The sequence below is a fragment of the Leptonotus elevatus genome, chromosome 17 (assembly GCF_054856555.1).
Source record: "Leptonotus elevatus isolate MCC_2025b chromosome 17, RoL_Lele_1.0, whole genome shotgun sequence".
Lineage (NCBI taxonomy): Eukaryota > Metazoa > Chordata > Actinopteri > Syngnathiformes > Syngnathidae > Leptonotus > Leptonotus elevatus.
Genome location: NC_141255.1, coordinates 10,727,625 through 10,744,445, shown reverse-complemented (window position 1 = coordinate 10,744,445; position 16,821 = coordinate 10,727,625). Strand labels below are relative to the sequence as shown.

Here is a 16,821-nt window from a genome sequence, read left to right as displayed (position 1 = left end):
TGTTCAGGTTCAACTTAAAACATTTTTAAGCACATTTAAGCTTAGTGTTGGTGGTCAAATTAAGCCTAATGTATATAATATTGAACAGTTTTGGTATGTGCAATATGTGGAGCCACCCAGGGCGGCATTATTTGGGCTCAACACCCAATTTTCCGTACCTTTTTTATGTGTGGGAGGTGGGGCAGAAATGCTAACCACTCTACCATGCTGACGTGCTCACTCTCCAAAACTTCATCCCACTAAATCACCGTCATGGAAAGTGCCCTCGTTTTGGGGGGGGGGGGGGGGGGGGGGGTTCAAAGTGCAAACGCGTGACATGAGCATCTCCCTTGTGATTTGTTGTTTTAACGCAGCGGCTAATTAGACGAGCGATAGGAGTGGCACTGATTGGCATTACAAAAAAAAGCTGCACGATCACTATTTTACTCTTCAGTGCGGCCCCAGCTTCTCCTCTCAAAAGTTGCCATCAGAGGAATTATTTAAGATAAAAGACATTATGGAAGTCTCCCTTGACAGATATTATCATTACAACCTTTTATGGGAAGTGTTTTTTTTTTTTAACTTCCTGTGTCACTCACACTGACTCCCAACGGGCAGGGAGACACGGAGTGGGGGGGGGGGGGGTTGTGGGGGGGAAGCACTGTCAGCTATAGTTAGTCTGGCTTCACACTACAAAAGGTTAGCACATCTGACTGTCAATAGTCAAGTCTTGTGGGTGGGTTGGTGGGTGGGAGGAGACATTGGAGGTGAGGTGGGAGGGGGTTTGGCTGAGGTGGGGGGGGGGGCGCTTTGAGAGAAAGAGATACTTTGATATTTCGGAATGTAAGGAGGGTGAATGTGGAGAACTGGAGGTTGGGGATCTAATTACCGGGCCATAATTGGGGGCTAGGGAATAGGGTTGCCGTCCTCTCAACTCGCTGCAGATCAATTATGTTAAGAGAACATCTGTAAGTAGAGCTTAATGAGGTCCATTAGAGCAACATGCGCTGCCTTCCCTAACGGTGCTTGTCAGCTTCTTGGATGAGCTGGAGTGTGCTGCTGACTGGGGACCTGGCGGAGGGGCTTAAATAGGAGAGCGCCGGCATCACTTGGAGACAAACCAAACGGTGGCGAGTGTGGAGGTGGAAGATCGGAGAGAGGAGTTTTACGGAGAACTCGAGGACGCGCGCGCCGATTGGAAGTGACAAAGTTGGACGGCGACGATATTCATTTTTGATTTTTGGACACCGCTGTCTTCACTTCAAGGTAGATTAAGTCCTCTTGTGTGTTTTGTGAGTTGAAGTCCTCCGTTTTTGGTGGTGGGACACGCGTAAAGGCGCACGGTCGCGCTGACAAGTGGGCTGCAGTGCTTCTAAATTCCCACAGCCTTGAAATCTTTTCCGATTTACGGTGGATTTTTATTTTGGACACCGCAAGTGTTCGTGCATGAGTTAGTTTTGACTGTGCGTAAAATGCGCGTGAACTCCCAACACGCGGTTATTATTATTCTTATTTTTTTAACAAATCCAAAACAGTCTAGTTTCCCTACTAAAACTCTTATCCGTCCTCCAGTCGCAGCGAAGGGGAATAATTTGCCAAACGAGGGTGGGAGGGCACCGGGGGAAAGAGGGTGGCAGCGGCGGCTCCGCGGCAAATTGCATGATTACCAAGATAGGCCGCCTTGAAATAATTCAATCCATGACAAAACCTAATTACGGCCAGGTAATACCCCTGTCAGCTTTAATGCATCTCATCACTCATAATGGCGCGCGGAGAGCGTTTTATGACCCATCTCATTATCGCCCAAATCCGAGTGCCATTCTGTCTCCATGCCTGGCAGAATTTTCAAGACAATAACTTTGACGTTGAATATATGTTAATTTAAATAAAACCACGGAAAATTGTGTACATGAAAAGTGGCAGCTTAAGTTGCCAGGATGCCTAATCGAAAGTCGTCAAGACGAAAATGTCTTGCCAGGACACTTAATCGAGCGTTGAAACAAGAATCGAAAATGAATATAACATTGACAGTGAGTGGAACTTGAGAAACTCCTTTAATTGGGTGATAAGATGACGCTAAATCAAACATCGAGATGTCCCAAAATTGCGTCTTTGCGCATCCAAACTTTTGAAAGCGTGGGGCAGTCTACAATTGACCTTATCGTGTTGGGTCACATTGTGTTGGTGGGGGCGAAGTGCAGTGGGTTGGTGGGGGGTAGATTTGACTGATACATTTGGACACGACGGCCACACAACGAACACATTTTGCAAAGTTGCGCAGAGGAGCGAACACCTGTAGCCTGTCTCTGACCCTTATGGGCAAAAACTAAGTGGTATCAACTTGTTGGGAAAGGTGAGTACCTTTGGGGGGGATTGGTTGGATCTCTCCGTGTGCGCTGTCGCTCTTTTGCGCACGCAAGGCGTTCGTGGCCGGATTAGTGGCTGCATGAGCCGCCGACAAGCATCTCTTTGTCGCTCGCTCGCTCGCTCTCTCTCTCTCTCTCTCTCTCTCTCTCTCTCTCTCTCTCTCTCTCTCTCTCTCTCTCTCTCCTCCCTCTCTCTGTCTCTCTCTCTGTCTCTCTCTCTTACACACACACAGCTCCACACTCTGGTGGCAAAAACCTGCACGCAAACACCACGCTCGACGACCTTTGCTTCAATCCGGTGTTTTGCTGATCGGAACCTCGTTTTTTTTTGGTGTTTCGTCCGTTCTCATCGGCTGGATTGGCGCCCGTTCGTCTGTGTGTGTGCGTGTGCGCGCGTGCGTGCATGTGTATATAAAACAAAGCCATCTGCTCGACTGGACCAGGTTGCATGCTGCTGAAGCGGCTCAACAAATGCAGAAAAGGGAGAAAAGTTTCGGTAAGCAAGCTTTTTTCTGTGGCTTTGTTGTTGGATTTTGCAAAATCTCTTCGTCTTTCCTAATAAGCTCCCCTTGCATGCGTACACGCGATGTTCACATATCGAATTCGTTATCACTCCGCTGCCATGGCAACGGTAATTAAAGTGATCGGGTGAAATGTCAGCAAATAGTGGGAGGTTTATGTAGGGGGGAGCCTCGTCTCCTCCGACGTCCTCCATCCGGCGATGATGCATGTGACCGCGGGGGACGCGCAGCCCCGCTATACGGAGGATACGAGCCAGCAAGCAAATAAAACAGATATCATTAAAGCTCCGAGCAGCTGTGACCCCCGCAACCCTCCTATGTGGGGAAAATGACGCTTTTGTTCAGGCACCCCCTCCACCCTCCTCTTCCACCGGCAATCGGAAGAGCAAGTGGCCGAATTCCTGCCATGCTTCTCCCCTTCTCCTTCTCCTTGATTGCGGGGGGAGTCGAAACCGGCTCCCCCTTTTTCTTCTTCTGGCTTTGGTAATGAGCAGCGGCGACTTTGTAGTGTTAACGAGGCTGCAGGACGGATCAGTGCAGCTGAACAGGAGCGGCCGAGAGGAACCAGGGGCGAGCAGCCCGCGCGCTCTCTAAATCCAGCCAATTAACAAATCAACAGCCGCAACTCGCTGGAACAAATGAGATGAGCTCGCCGGCGCACCGCAGCCCGCGCACGCTTTTCCCACCCGCAACACACAAGTTTGAGGAGAAATAGGCCTACAGAAAATGGACTTTCCCCGTGCATGTTATCGAAGTCGAAAACGCATAAGTTGTAGGAGAAATACATAAATGTTGTCTTTTGGTGCAGTGCTACAAGTTATTCAGGTCAAAAATACGAATTGGAATGAAATACTAGAAGTTGTAGAAGAAATATGTAGCTAACTTATAGGCTATAGTGTATAGCATGGACAGGTAAAAAAAAAAAAAAGTCAGAGACAAAAACGTGATATTGACTTTTTAACCCGGAAGTTGTAATAGAAAATCATGAATGTGGCCTATATGATGCACCTTTTAGGGCAAATACTTAGTCTAAATGGAAGGATACTATAGTTGCGTGTTGTGTGTGTGTGTGTGGGGGGGGGGGGGGGGGATGCAGAAGTTACAGTAGAAATACATGTAGTGGCCTACAGTTCAAAATGACAACTGGCATGTTGGGTGCATGTTATGAAATTAATTTAAATTGAATTAGAGCCCAAAATGCAAATGTTGACTCGAAATAGATGTAACTTGTAAGATGTCAGGAAAAGAAATGAGTAATGAGTAAGTTTGACAACAACTAACGTTGGCTTTTGTAAATGCACGAGGATCCATTTGATCGCCACTTAAAAATTCAACTCCAATAAACTTTAGCAATGAAAATGACTTAAGTTGTAACAAATAAGCAAATCATAATTGTGAACTGACCAAATAACTTTACCTCCTGTACACAATTTAGAGATATTGGCAAGGAAACTAAACTGAGGACTTGTGCGTGTGCTGAATGTTGGACAAAGGGAAACGGGGGTACGCCTCTCCTCAGGGAATAGTGGGAGAATACTAATTCCAGCCCGGTGACCCTCCCCTCTTCCCCACCTCTTCTTTAAGTCCCCCAGTGGACCAACAAAGGGTCTCCTCAGTCAGCTCAGGCCAAACAATGCAGACAGGCTGCAAAGCTTCTCGTCTGTAGCCACACCCCTTTAAATACGGAGGAGGTCAGTGCATTTTTAAACAGTTTACAAAAAAAAAGTGTCCAAAAAGTGCTGTCTTTGTGCCTGTAGGCTGTTTATGAAAACACACAAAACCATGCCCAAAAGAGCAAAACACACTTCACAAATACATTTAAGATGTCAACTTCCACCAGTAAAAAAAGTTGGGCAAATCTTAATATTCCTTCATGATGTCCTTTGGTTAAGTGATGACGCAGAACAGGATTTATGAACGCCATCCCCCAGATAAACATCGCTTTAACATTTATTTTATAGCTGCCTCAGCAATATTTCTCAATCTCCCTCGCGCACAATCAACAGAAAGAAAATGTGGCTTCCATTTCAGGCGTTTTGCTTGACTTTTCGATCAGTTTGATTCCGCTGATTTTTTTGACATTTAGAAAGATGACACACACTCCGATATCCGCATCTTTTCATATCAGTCTGATTGTACGCTATTTGTTGCAGAGGGCATGTTGTGCTTAAAGAGCTTCCAAATGGCGTCGTATTGATATTTTTCTGTCTGCTGTCAATCCATGATTTTTGTCCTTAATCTGGCAGGAAAGAAACATTTAGGAATTTAAAGTTTGCAGTTAAATAAATAAAAACACTTTTTGTCATTTGTTGAAACATGTCAACACTACTTGGCAGTAGTGCGTGATAAATGTGATCTTTTTCCAAGAAACCACAGCGCCTGAGAAAAACAACCAGTGGGAGACAGAAAGCGTGACGTGTCTCTGATTGGCTGGTTTTCTCGGGCGTGGTGGTTCCTTGTTTAGCAAATTTATAGGCACAAGATGGCACCAGAAATGGCAGATTTAACAGTCCTCATAACATTAAATGTCAAAAGAATTAACACATAACCGGCGCTCTTCAAATGTGGCGGGGATTTTTTTATTTATAAAAAAGGCTTTTTTATTAAGCGATTAATCGTGATTAATCAAAATTATAATTGTGATTAATCTGATTGAAAAATTTCATCGTTTGACAGCTCTAAATATAATATAATACAATATTATATTATATTATATTATATTATATTATATTATATTATATTATATTATATTTAAATATAATATAATATAATATAATATAATATAATATTATATTATATTATATTATATTATATTATATTATATTATATTATATTTAAATATAATATAATATAATATAATATAATATAATATAATATAATATTATATTATATTATATTATATTATATTATATTATATTATATTATATTATATTATATTATATTATATTATATTATATTATATTATATACCTTCCCTGGAAAAATATACGCATTCATGTCCTTGATTTGATTTTGCATCTAACTCTTGCATGTCATCTTGTCGCAGGTATACAAATGCTTTCCGTCCAGCCGGACACGAAGCCAAAGGGCTGTGCCGGCTGCAACCGGAAGATCAAGGACCGCTACCTACTGAAGGCCCTCGATAAGTACTGGCACGAAGACTGCCTCAAGTGCGCCTGCTGCGACTGCAGGCTGGGCGAGGTGGGCTCCACGCTCTACACCAAAGCCAACCTCATCCTCTGCCGGAGAGACTACCTACGGTAAGAGACGCTTTTCCGAGCGTTCAACAAACACTCCGGCGTTTTCCATTCAAATCAATCTTACTCGCATTTTAGAGGTTAGGTTGTATGTGGTCGGATGAGAAACACATTTTTAATGCTGCCTTCTTCGGGTTTTTTGCTTTGTTGTTTTTCTCAAACAGGTAACATCTCCAAAATACTTCCAAGAAGGTTTTAGTCCTAAAAAGCATATTTCGTATTATTGCACATTGCTGTAACATTACACAAATGTATTGTACTTAAAAAGTTAAATATAACTGAATGTTACGTTTTTGGTTCAACGCGCTCTTGTGCTGTCACACACTTTGTTGTGTTTAAATGGGAATGGAAAGTGTGCGTGGCTCGTTCTCAGTTTATTACTTCAATAATGCGGTTGTAGGCGGAGCTAACGGTCTAAAATTTGTCTCATCATGTCTTCCCTTGTGGAGGTGAATTTTGGGAATTTTTAGTTGGCTTTGTGTTTTATTTTATTTTTAATCCTAGTTGTCATGGTTTGGTTAATCTAAGTATAAAATTGTTTTAGCTATAGCAGCTAGCTATCTTACAGCTCTTATTGCTGCTGTATATGATTCTAAATAAGTCTTCGTCTCACATTGAGATATTGTAGTTTAGTTGTTGGCATAACTCAAAGCAACAAGAAGCTTGTAAACAACAAGCAAACCCCAAAGAAATTAGCCTGGCTGCTACAGTAGCAGCACCGGGTAATTCCTTCTTTTTATACTGGAATCCAATTGGACGTAAGAAAAACACTGGTCCAATCAGATGTCTTAAATGGTGAACTAACACTAGGAAATTATTCCATGCTCCGACTCACATGACACCTGAAGTTTAGTAAACACAACTCAGTTGTATTTAACTTTTAAGTTGAATACTTTAGCATTTCATCTTAAAAGTAAAGTGAGAATGAATTTCTTCTCAATTTGAGACACCACAGAGAAGAGTGATGTTAACAACACCGACAAATTTTGAATAAAAAATCGCCAAGGATATAAAATGAGGCTTCATACTCGCGAAAAACATCGCCGCTTGCTAGCCACCAGCTAGTTTGTGAGCTAACTTAACTTAACTAGGTAACTTCTCCACAATTCACAACTACATAGTTATCTTTTCACATGTTATTGGCTTCAAATTTCTGGCCTTTTCCACCCGTGCGCATTTTCCCAAGGTATGTGGCCAATTCCAACATGTTATTCTTTCATCTTCAAGGTGACTGAATTGATTCAGCGCTCAACATCATGACATGCCGCGACATCTCCCCAACACACACGGCCGGCTTAATGAGCGGCAAACCCAACAAACGGCAGCACTCCCCATCTGGTCTGCGGAGCCACACAAAAAAAAGTCAGGCTCCATCACCCGGCTAATCAATGACGGCGATATTACAAGAACGCTGCAATTTTACACTTTCCATCACTTGCGAGGACATCCCATTGACTCGGCCTAACCTTGCCTTAAAATGGAATGATTTACGTTATCAGGACTTGCGACAGATTCATGACCCCCGCAACCGCACACGCGCGCTCGCTCTCGTAAAAAAAAAAGGGAAAAAAAAGCGCTTTCTGTATATTATTTGGACTTGTGTTTATCTCACTTGTGTCAGCCCGGGGTTAGAAGCGATGGGGGGGAAAATCACAATTTCAGAATCTGTCCGTTTTTATATTGTGACACGGGTGCTCCTGTTCTGTTTAGCAGGTCTGTATGTTATTAAGCATGACATAACAAGGGTTAATAGAATTCTACCGGGGTCTAAAAACCGGCAGAGGACTAATAATCCCCCTAAAATGAAAGGAAAGAAACAGTGGGAATAATACTTAAGGCTTCAGCAATCCCCCGGTGCGATTGAATATGATGCACAGCGAGGAATGCAAAGAAAATTACGGATATTATCTCCTCGAGCTTGATTTGTACTTTGCTCCCTATGAATAACGTATCCATAAACGATCCCTTTGCAGGCTTTCCGTCGGTGATTCCAGGTAATAGCGCCACTTTGTTTATGCTGATGCGCTATTTTCGACGCTAAGAGCTAACGCGTTTCCCCGAACATCCGAGCACCACCAAGGCCGGGAGGGGGGGTGGGCCACATGAAAAAAAAAAAGAAAAAAAAAAAAAGCTGTTGGGCATCAGTTAATGGGAAACTGTAAATTCCGAGCATCCATTTTAAAGAGCGAAAGGAGAAAACTTTATTTATTTATCTATGTATTCATTCATTTTTTCCCCCCCCAACTTCCAATTTTCCTCTACAGTGGTTTTACTAAGATTGTGAACGCAAGCAAATGCGCACAGCAGTCAACACAGCTGGATTTATTCAGCTTTTTAGAAAGCTGAGCGATAACCAAATGTAGAGCATGGTTTAAAGTAATACTTTTTTTTAACGCTTCTCCTTCAGAATCAAAACGCCACCCCCCACCCACCCCACCCACCCCCAGAAAAAAAGAAATACAAAATAGCTTTTTTATATCTCACATCAAGCTTATTACACATTTGTATGTCGGCGTCAGGCGCGACTGTGACATCACGTCAACCTTTATCGCCGCACAGTGACAGGCAGTGAAGAGAAAAAAAGCTTAGCCTGTCTCAAAGCCATCTATTCTCCTCGGAAATCTCATTTAGATACATTCCCGCTCGTGAACATGTGTCATCGCTTTAATAAGAAAAGGGATATTTCGTTGGCTGCGGCGTGTGATTACTCACAAACGTAGTTTTCCGAGTGCAAGCGCATTTGAATTTTATGTTGAAGGCCACGCTTAGGAATGGAGGTAAAAGATCCTTCCACAGACAGTGGATATGAAAAGTCTACACACCCATTCACCAAATCCATCTTAAATGGGAGTCAGACATTGAGTAGCCTCAAATAAAGTTCAGCTGTTCTAATAGGCTTTTCCTGACATTATTTTGTTTTCTAGCCTATGCTGGGAATTCTGTCATGATTAATGAAACCAAGGTTGAACTTTTTGGTGATGACAATTTGAAAATGGTGTCAGTGTTACACAAAACGTTACGGCAAGAAGAAAAAAAAAACATCAAGAAAATCCTACTAGAACAACCAAACTGTATCTGTCCTGAGTCAGATGCACTTTAAATTATGACAGTTGTGTGCTGATAGTTTGAATGTGAGTGGCGAGTTCTGAACACATTCACGTCCTCGGTTATGAGGGTGTGCACACTTGTGCAACCACATTGTCTCAGCTGTTTATTTTTACTTCACCTCTCAATAATTTTTTCTCCCTCAACTGAGCTGTGCATGTTATAGGTCAAATTAATAGTGGAGATTTCTTGAAAAGATTTATCTGCGTCTTTTTTTTTTTGGAGCACAAAAACCTATCATTTGAACATGGGTGTGTAGACTTTTTCTTTCACACTGTTATCTTGTATTTTGCCTTGTTTTAACATGTTGTATGCAATGTGCACAATAATTACTATGTAAAACCACAACAATGTGTCATTTACCATGTATGACAAAAGGTCAAAATAAATAGAGTGGAACCTTGAAAAATGCACAAAGAAGTGGTTTGACGTTCAAATTTCCAATTCACATTTTAAGTGTGCAAATTTGTTCCGACACATAGTCGATTTTTTTTTTTTCACAAAATAATAATACAAAAAGAGAGATTGTGGATGTTTCAGAGGCTGTGAGTTCCCCAGTCATTACCTGCATTCACGACAGAGACTCTCCACGCTTCACTTTGTAGCCAAAGATGGAATCAAAATCATTGCTAAGTATTATTATAAGACACTTTATACTGTATTGAGAGTATTAATGGCGGCCGGCTGGATCTCGTCTTGTTTTTTCTCGCGAAAGGTCATGTGATACGACATGCTGTTTTTGACTGGCGTGGCTTGGTATGTGTCCTGGTAAGTTGTGTGAAACAACATTTTCCCTCCTTCTGTACGCATCTATACACTCACTTTTTCTGGGGGGGGGGGGTAGCAAAGGTAGCCGTCTGTGTCTTGACGAATGCGGCTCTGTGAAAGGTCACGGTGCCCGCTGTGCCCGTGAATGCCACCAGTATTACTTACGCCGCCCTTGCACCGTGGCCATATTTAGATAAAACCAGCTGCAGTTTGACTTCCGCATAATCAATTAGGATGTCAAGCTGCGCAAATTCCTGCTGGGAAAAAAAAAAAACAACAGACACGACACTGCCTTCCTGGGAAACTTAAAATATTTTCTTTGCGCTGGAAAAGAAAAGGGAGCCTTCAATTTGTCGAGCACTTTGAACACTTTAGCAGCAGAATTTTGTCAGGAAAGCCTCAGTGAGGCTCCAGATTGAATCGTATCTGGGCTGCTTGTTATTACAATGGAGCACTCAGCATGCACAAAAGGCTTCGCCTGCTCGAGCTTTTAATGGGGACTTGGAGGTGGAGAATGCGGCACTCAGTCTGTCAGCCTCGGCACTCCAGCATCTTTAGCCTTCATCTTCTTTTTCCACCCCTCCCGTTCGGCACGCACGCACAGCCCTCCATCACGAGTCTCGGCCCTCTTGGCCTCCTTTGATGCCGCTAATCAGACTCTTCATCGCTTTAGCAGGATTGCAGATGATACCTGATTCTAATTACATGCAAGGGGGAGGGGGGGGGAACTTTGTTTGATGTCTTTTGTGTGCATCTCAGCTTGGATTGCTTTACCTTTCAAGCCCCTCCCGCCTCCCGTTCGTTCTCCCCCCCCCCCCCCGAGACCCCCCTGTATGAGGCTAGACATACAAGCAGCGGCCTCAGAGCTACAAGGTGAACTATTCCCCGGCACGTGTTATTATTAATAACTGCCAGAGAGAGGGGTCACCGAAGACAACTCCTTGAAAAAGAACCCCAGGCCAGGCAAGTAGGCCGCAGCTGGGTGTGTTGTAAAACAATACACCCCCACCACCCCCACCACCCCCACCCCCCGTCCCCCTGAGGAGACGTGCTGCTTAAAGCAAGAATAATGCATAGGGGAGCGCGAGGAGAACCACGCAGGCTCACTTTTGGGCTGTGAAAAATGAAGATGTCACCACCTGGTGCTTTTAAGAAAACCTTTCCGGAAACTTTCCGTAGGCTTTTTCCTTTTCCTTTGTACTTCGCCGTTTCATTTAATCTTTCAGAAGAAAGAATACGCATATTCCACGAAGAAATGAAATTATGACAAATCACTGCATCAACTGTATTTTATTCCAAAAATAAAGGATGTGAGTGTCACTTTTCAATGCGTAATCTTTGCATTGTCCCAAACTGATTCTTGTATTTATTTTTCTCCATAAATTTGAACGGCATAATTGACATCTCAACCAATCACGTGTATTAATCAGGGATTTTTCATCATAGTTTGGGATTTTTCATTAAAGTTTGTGCTTTTCTGTTTTGACTTTTGGCTTTTAAATTAGTTTTAATTAGTTTTCAGAGCAAGTTTTATTAGTTTTTATATTTTTATCAACTACAATTCTTCCCTCATCTACCTCTTAGGTGCATTGATACCAAAATTTAAAATGAACCCCGGAAAGCTCAAATTGAGTATGATATAAACGGACAAAAACGAAGGGCATTTCTGTAATCATTATAGATAGTTTTATAAACGTAAGCTGTAGCTTCCGCTAGTCTTCATTTATTTAATTCAAATTTTATTTTATTTCGTTCATAAAATTATTTTTTTCAATTTCAGTTATTTCGTTTTAGTTTTTATTAACTATAATAAACTTGCTAATGATTGACAAGTTTATTTGTTTCAGAGGGAAAAAGGATGCTTAGTCACTCCAAACTACTGTTCTGATGGAAGCACTCAAATGTGAACAGAGCCAGTGGAAGCGCCGCACATAAAAATGAGAGCAATGCTAATCACAGACACATTACGGGATATCTCTTGTTAGCGCAATTCATGAGGGTTTATAACCATTTTAGCGGCGCCGCATAATTAGCTCGTCTCTTTGAGATTACACTAGAAATAATTAAGGTTGTGAAAGCATGGCCGAACTGTAAATAGCATAATGGGAATCGCTGCTTCCACGCTGACGGCCCCGATTCTTTTCCGGTTGGATTAAATGAGAATTTTCGGGTCATGGCACACAAATGTGAAAGATATTATCAGTAATGGACATCCATTGTTGCGATATGATGTAAGAATTTTTATGGGACTTCCTGCAGCATTTTGTAAGGTCAATCAAGGTTTTCTGATTGCTGCATGTTAAGATTAAGGCCAGAATGCAGTCAAATGGCAATTACAGATATTGGCTTTACGTCTAAATGGCTAAAAGTGCTCCCCTGTTTGTGTTCGGGATTTGAAGGCACCCGAGATGCTGCTGCGTGATTCCTCCCACGCATCTTGAGACGAGAATCTGGCATCTGTGGGCTGTTGAAGTGAGAGGAGCGATCTAAAAGATTGTCAGAAAGAAAAAGTCACGTATAGTTTATCAAAATATTGCAGTGAAGACAAGCCAAAATCTTACCCTACCTTGTAAACAAATGTTCTCCATTGACACGAGGACGTCGCTGAATGTGACAAAATTCCAAACTGCTTTGTTAAACTGCTCCGATGAGGTCATAAATGCCTGAAAATAGTTGCTCATGTGTGTCTTGTGATTGACTTGCAGCTAGTCCAAGGCGTAGTCAGCCTGAAGTCATCTGGCATAGGCTCAAAGATAATCGGAACAGAAAATGAATGGATGGATCATTGGTCATATAGCGTAGTCGATACTAGAGCTCAAGTTCTGTATTCACTATTGATATTTGAAGTGAGACAGTAAGTCAACTCCATTGGCTTACTCATGTACTTTTTCAGAGAAACACGTCATAGTCGAACAAATGAAATATCCCATTTGATCAAAAACGACAACAAAAAACACAGCTTGAGGCTTTTTACTCAATGTTATATCGATGTTCCTGTTCCAAACAAGAAACAATGTTTGTGATAGCTCCTGTTTACTGTGTGACAAAAGCTTTCTTGCAAGTTGTTGAACTAATCCCACCATTATGCGCATTTTAGGTCACTTTACGGAAAAGTCAACACATTTCACAGCAAAAGAATGACATTTAGTGTATTTTACTGCTGCTAAGTTTGAAAAAGTGTCACATTTCACCTGTAATGTTAAAGAGAATACTAGGCACAGGGCTCCCCCTACAGTTGTGGAGTGTAACTTCATTTACACTGCCTCACGGCGGTGGACAGTTTAGTCCAACAGCAACTCATCCATGTGATAAACACTAACTTTGTTGTAGACAGAAGTTGGTTGGCTACAATTTCCCCTTCTGATCCCCCTGTTGCGTATTAGACAGTGAGATGATTACTCACCGGTGAATAGACAGCTCACTCTAGCCGAACACGGTGTTTACTGTAATGGTCCACTTGTGCCGCCTGCGCCTTTATGTGTTGTTATTGTTGGTCTATTGATTTCCCACCGTCACATATTCTTGGTAGACTTATGTAATTCTCCAAGGTTTTTCCTTTTTTTTTTCCCTCCCTGCTCGCATCTTCAGGTTGCCATGTTCCCGCTTGCCGTCTCACACCTAACTATCGCGGCCTTTTGATGACACCGATACGACCTCGAGGCATCCGTCGTAACTGATGAATATTATGTAATGTAGTTAAGTAAAGAGGGACAGACATGAGTACCACGAGTTGTATGATAGAAACAGATTAAGGCACAGTGAAGAACACTGGGCTAACTCCATTTTTGCCATTTTGCAGGGCAGTGATGAAATTGATCAAATATATATATATATATATATATATATATATATATATATATATATATATATATATATATATATATATATATATTTGATTGCTTTGTGGGCATTTTTGGAATTGGGAGTTTGTCCAGACATAATAAATCATAAAAGTATAAAATAAACAATGAGTTTTACTTTTGAACGTATTGGTATTATGTGGGCCAAATACTTAAAAAAAAAAAAGCATGTGCAATACCCCATGGCATTATGGGAAAATATGCTTTGTTTGTAGCATTTAGAATACAAGTACGTTCTGACGTATTTGCGAGTATGTTTGAACGTATTTGCAAGTATGTCCGAACGTTTTTTGTGTATGCTCGAACGTACTTGCGAGTATGTTTGAACGTATTTTTGAGTATGTTTGAACGTATTTGCGAGTATGTTTGAACGTATTTTTGAGTATGTTTGAACGTATTTGCGAGTATGTTTGAACGTATTTTTGAGTATGTTTGAACGTATTTGCGAGTATGTTTGAACGTATTTTTGAGTATGTTTGAACGTATTTGCGAGTATGTTTGAACGTATTTTTGAGTATGTTTGAACGTACTTGCGGGTATGTTTGAACGTATTTCTGTGTACGTTCGAGGGTATTATACGTTGGAACATATACGCAAATACGTTGGAACATACTCGCCAGTCAAAAATGTTTACTCTACAGTGGCAGTTCCACACTTCCATAAAAAAATATCTAAAAGTGTTTTGTTTTGCTTTGTGTGTGTGTGTGTTTTTTTGGGGGGTGGGGGGTGGGGGGTAGCTCTTATTTTCGCAGAGCTGTATGTGTAATATTCATACATCCACACACATTTTTTAAAAATGTATTTCCTCTAGATTGGGCATCATAGGGCATATTTACAAATACCCATTCACTCTCACATTCACACCTATGGAAATTAACCTCAATTAACCCTACATGATTGTTTTCGGAGCGTGGGATGAAGTCAGAGTGCCAGGAGAAAACCCACACAGTATTTGACTGGACCGTAGACAGGCTAACCGCCGTGCTCCCTTCAGTGCAATATACTTTTATTAAATATAATTTTCCCTCCAGTTATGTTTGTGCGCTCCTTCCAGCCAAACAGTAGTAATTACAGTCGGATTATATAGAAGGGGTTTGCTTAAATTTGGACCGAAGTGTGCCAAATGAACAAATCTAAAAGCGGCGCCCTCGGGGCCTTCTGATACACAGCCACAGCTCTGTTTCATCAGCGGCCTTATCTAATTCTCTGTCCCAAACACATCAACCAGGGTAATGAAAAATTCATTGAGTCAGTTACTTTGTGCAATTGAACACATCCATCATCTTGTGTTACTCTGTAATATAGTAAATCATGCGGCCGTCCCAATCATGAACCCCCTCTGACCGAGCAGACCTCCCAGTAATGAATATTGACTCCCATTGTGTTAAATTCATTCAAGCAAATCAAGTTTTTAAACACTCAAAGCCCGCCATGTCCCACTTTGCTCTTTCAAGGTTTTTCATTAAACACGGGAGAAGTTGATTACCTGATAAGTGAATTTGAACTTTCCTCCAGAGCGCCAACTCGTGCCGATTCCTCCGCCCATGCCCACCATGTGATATCCTCTCTCCCCCCAGATTAACCTTTATGGCCCTAATAAATGGTCTATATTCACATCAAAGGGATGAGAGATGGCGCAAGGACTTATGGGAAAGGGGGACGCGGGCCCACTGAAAGAGTTGGAGCTGAGCTCCCCTTCTCATTGAACAGTAATCTTCGCTGTCCACTCCAAAATGATGCCCCCCTTTGTCTTTTTAATTAAACTCAAGTGCAGTTAGGCGGCTATTTGACCTCCGTTGGCCCCTCTTTACTGGCAGTGCCTCAGGTCATTCCCATGCATATATTAATATCCACTTTCCTCTTGGGGAAGGCTTTACAGATTAAGTGGAGTTTTAAGTCTGGTCTATTTCACATTTTTTGACTGTTACACAGCAAGTTCTTTGGTCATTCATCACTGCTTGGAGCTTTCATTTTCATTATTATTGGGATGTACTGTAGGTACATACATACGACGGCCTATTAGGGCCACGTATAAATATAATTTTTTTTAGAGGGCGGACGCAATATTCCGAGAAAAAACACAAATTTGCGAGAAAAAAACTCGCAAATTTGCCACTTTATAAACTCACAAATTTAGGATTTTTTTCTCTCACAAATTTGCGAGTTTATAAAGTGGCAAATTTGCAAGTTTATAAAGTGGCAAATTTGCCACTTTATATAGTGGTAGATTTGCGAGAGAACTTTCATTTACCTATGGTATGCTAATGTTATTCAGTTGTGTTAGTCAGCAGATTAGGAAGTGTTGTCGCTCTGGCTGCGGTGAATGACAAGTAAAGTTTTAATTTAAGAATGAATCCGTTTCCATCCTGCCTTTTCGTTTTATAAACAGTGTCCCATTAACCACAAACGAATCCTCACATGATTAGACTATAGCTAGGCTACGTGTATGTCTCGTAGGTTTCAAAGGGTTTTTTCTCGCAAATCTGCCACTATATAAAGTGGCAAATTTGCGAGAAAAAAACTCGTAATTTTGCGAGTTTATAAAGTGGCAAATTTGCACGTTTTTTTTCTCAGAATATTGCCCCCGCCCTCTAAAAATATATATTTATACGTGGCCCTAATACGCCGTCTTACATACAAGTATAGTGGTGCCTTGATTTTAAAGTTTTTTGGGCAATTTAGTAACCGAGTAAGTTAATGCAATTTTGAGGATAAAGTATAAAGAATATATGCCTGTGAGTAGATTTATAGCATACACAGTTACAGTTACAAACAATACCATAGCAAACTGAACTGGACTGCTTGGTGGAAATTGAGTTCATGTGTGCAGTCGCGGGCCTCAAGCCTTGCCGGCAACACAGCGCCACCACATATTTGGCTTCTCCGTCTGTTTGGTGAGCGTGTTAGAGAATGATAACGGGTTTGCTGTTTACCTCTCACGGCAGTGCAGCATTCCCTCCCGCCTC

At 41.7% G+C, this 16,821-nt stretch overlaps 1 protein-coding gene across 3 annotated transcripts in view; it reads left to right on the top strand.

Annotated features, from left to right (window-relative positions):
* Positions 1–821: 821 nt before the first annotated feature.
* lmo3 (LIM domain only 3) overlaps positions 822–16,821 on the top strand; it is a 40,760-nt gene continuing 24,760 nt past the window's right edge. Inside the window, exons 1-2 of one of the 3 annotated variants that reach the window (XM_086059691.1) lie at positions 822–1,245; positions 5,912–6,125. In XM_086059691.1, the coding sequence (XP_085915817.1) occupies positions 5,920–6,125 (206 nt within the window). In that variant the 5' untranslated portion in view covers positions 822–1,245; positions 5,912–5,919. Of the gene's footprint in view, positions 1,246–2,212; positions 2,333–2,566; positions 2,842–5,911; positions 6,126–16,821 lie in introns of those variants that run through there. The other 2 variants (XM_086059692.1, XM_086059693.1) reach the window with 2 other exon arrangements.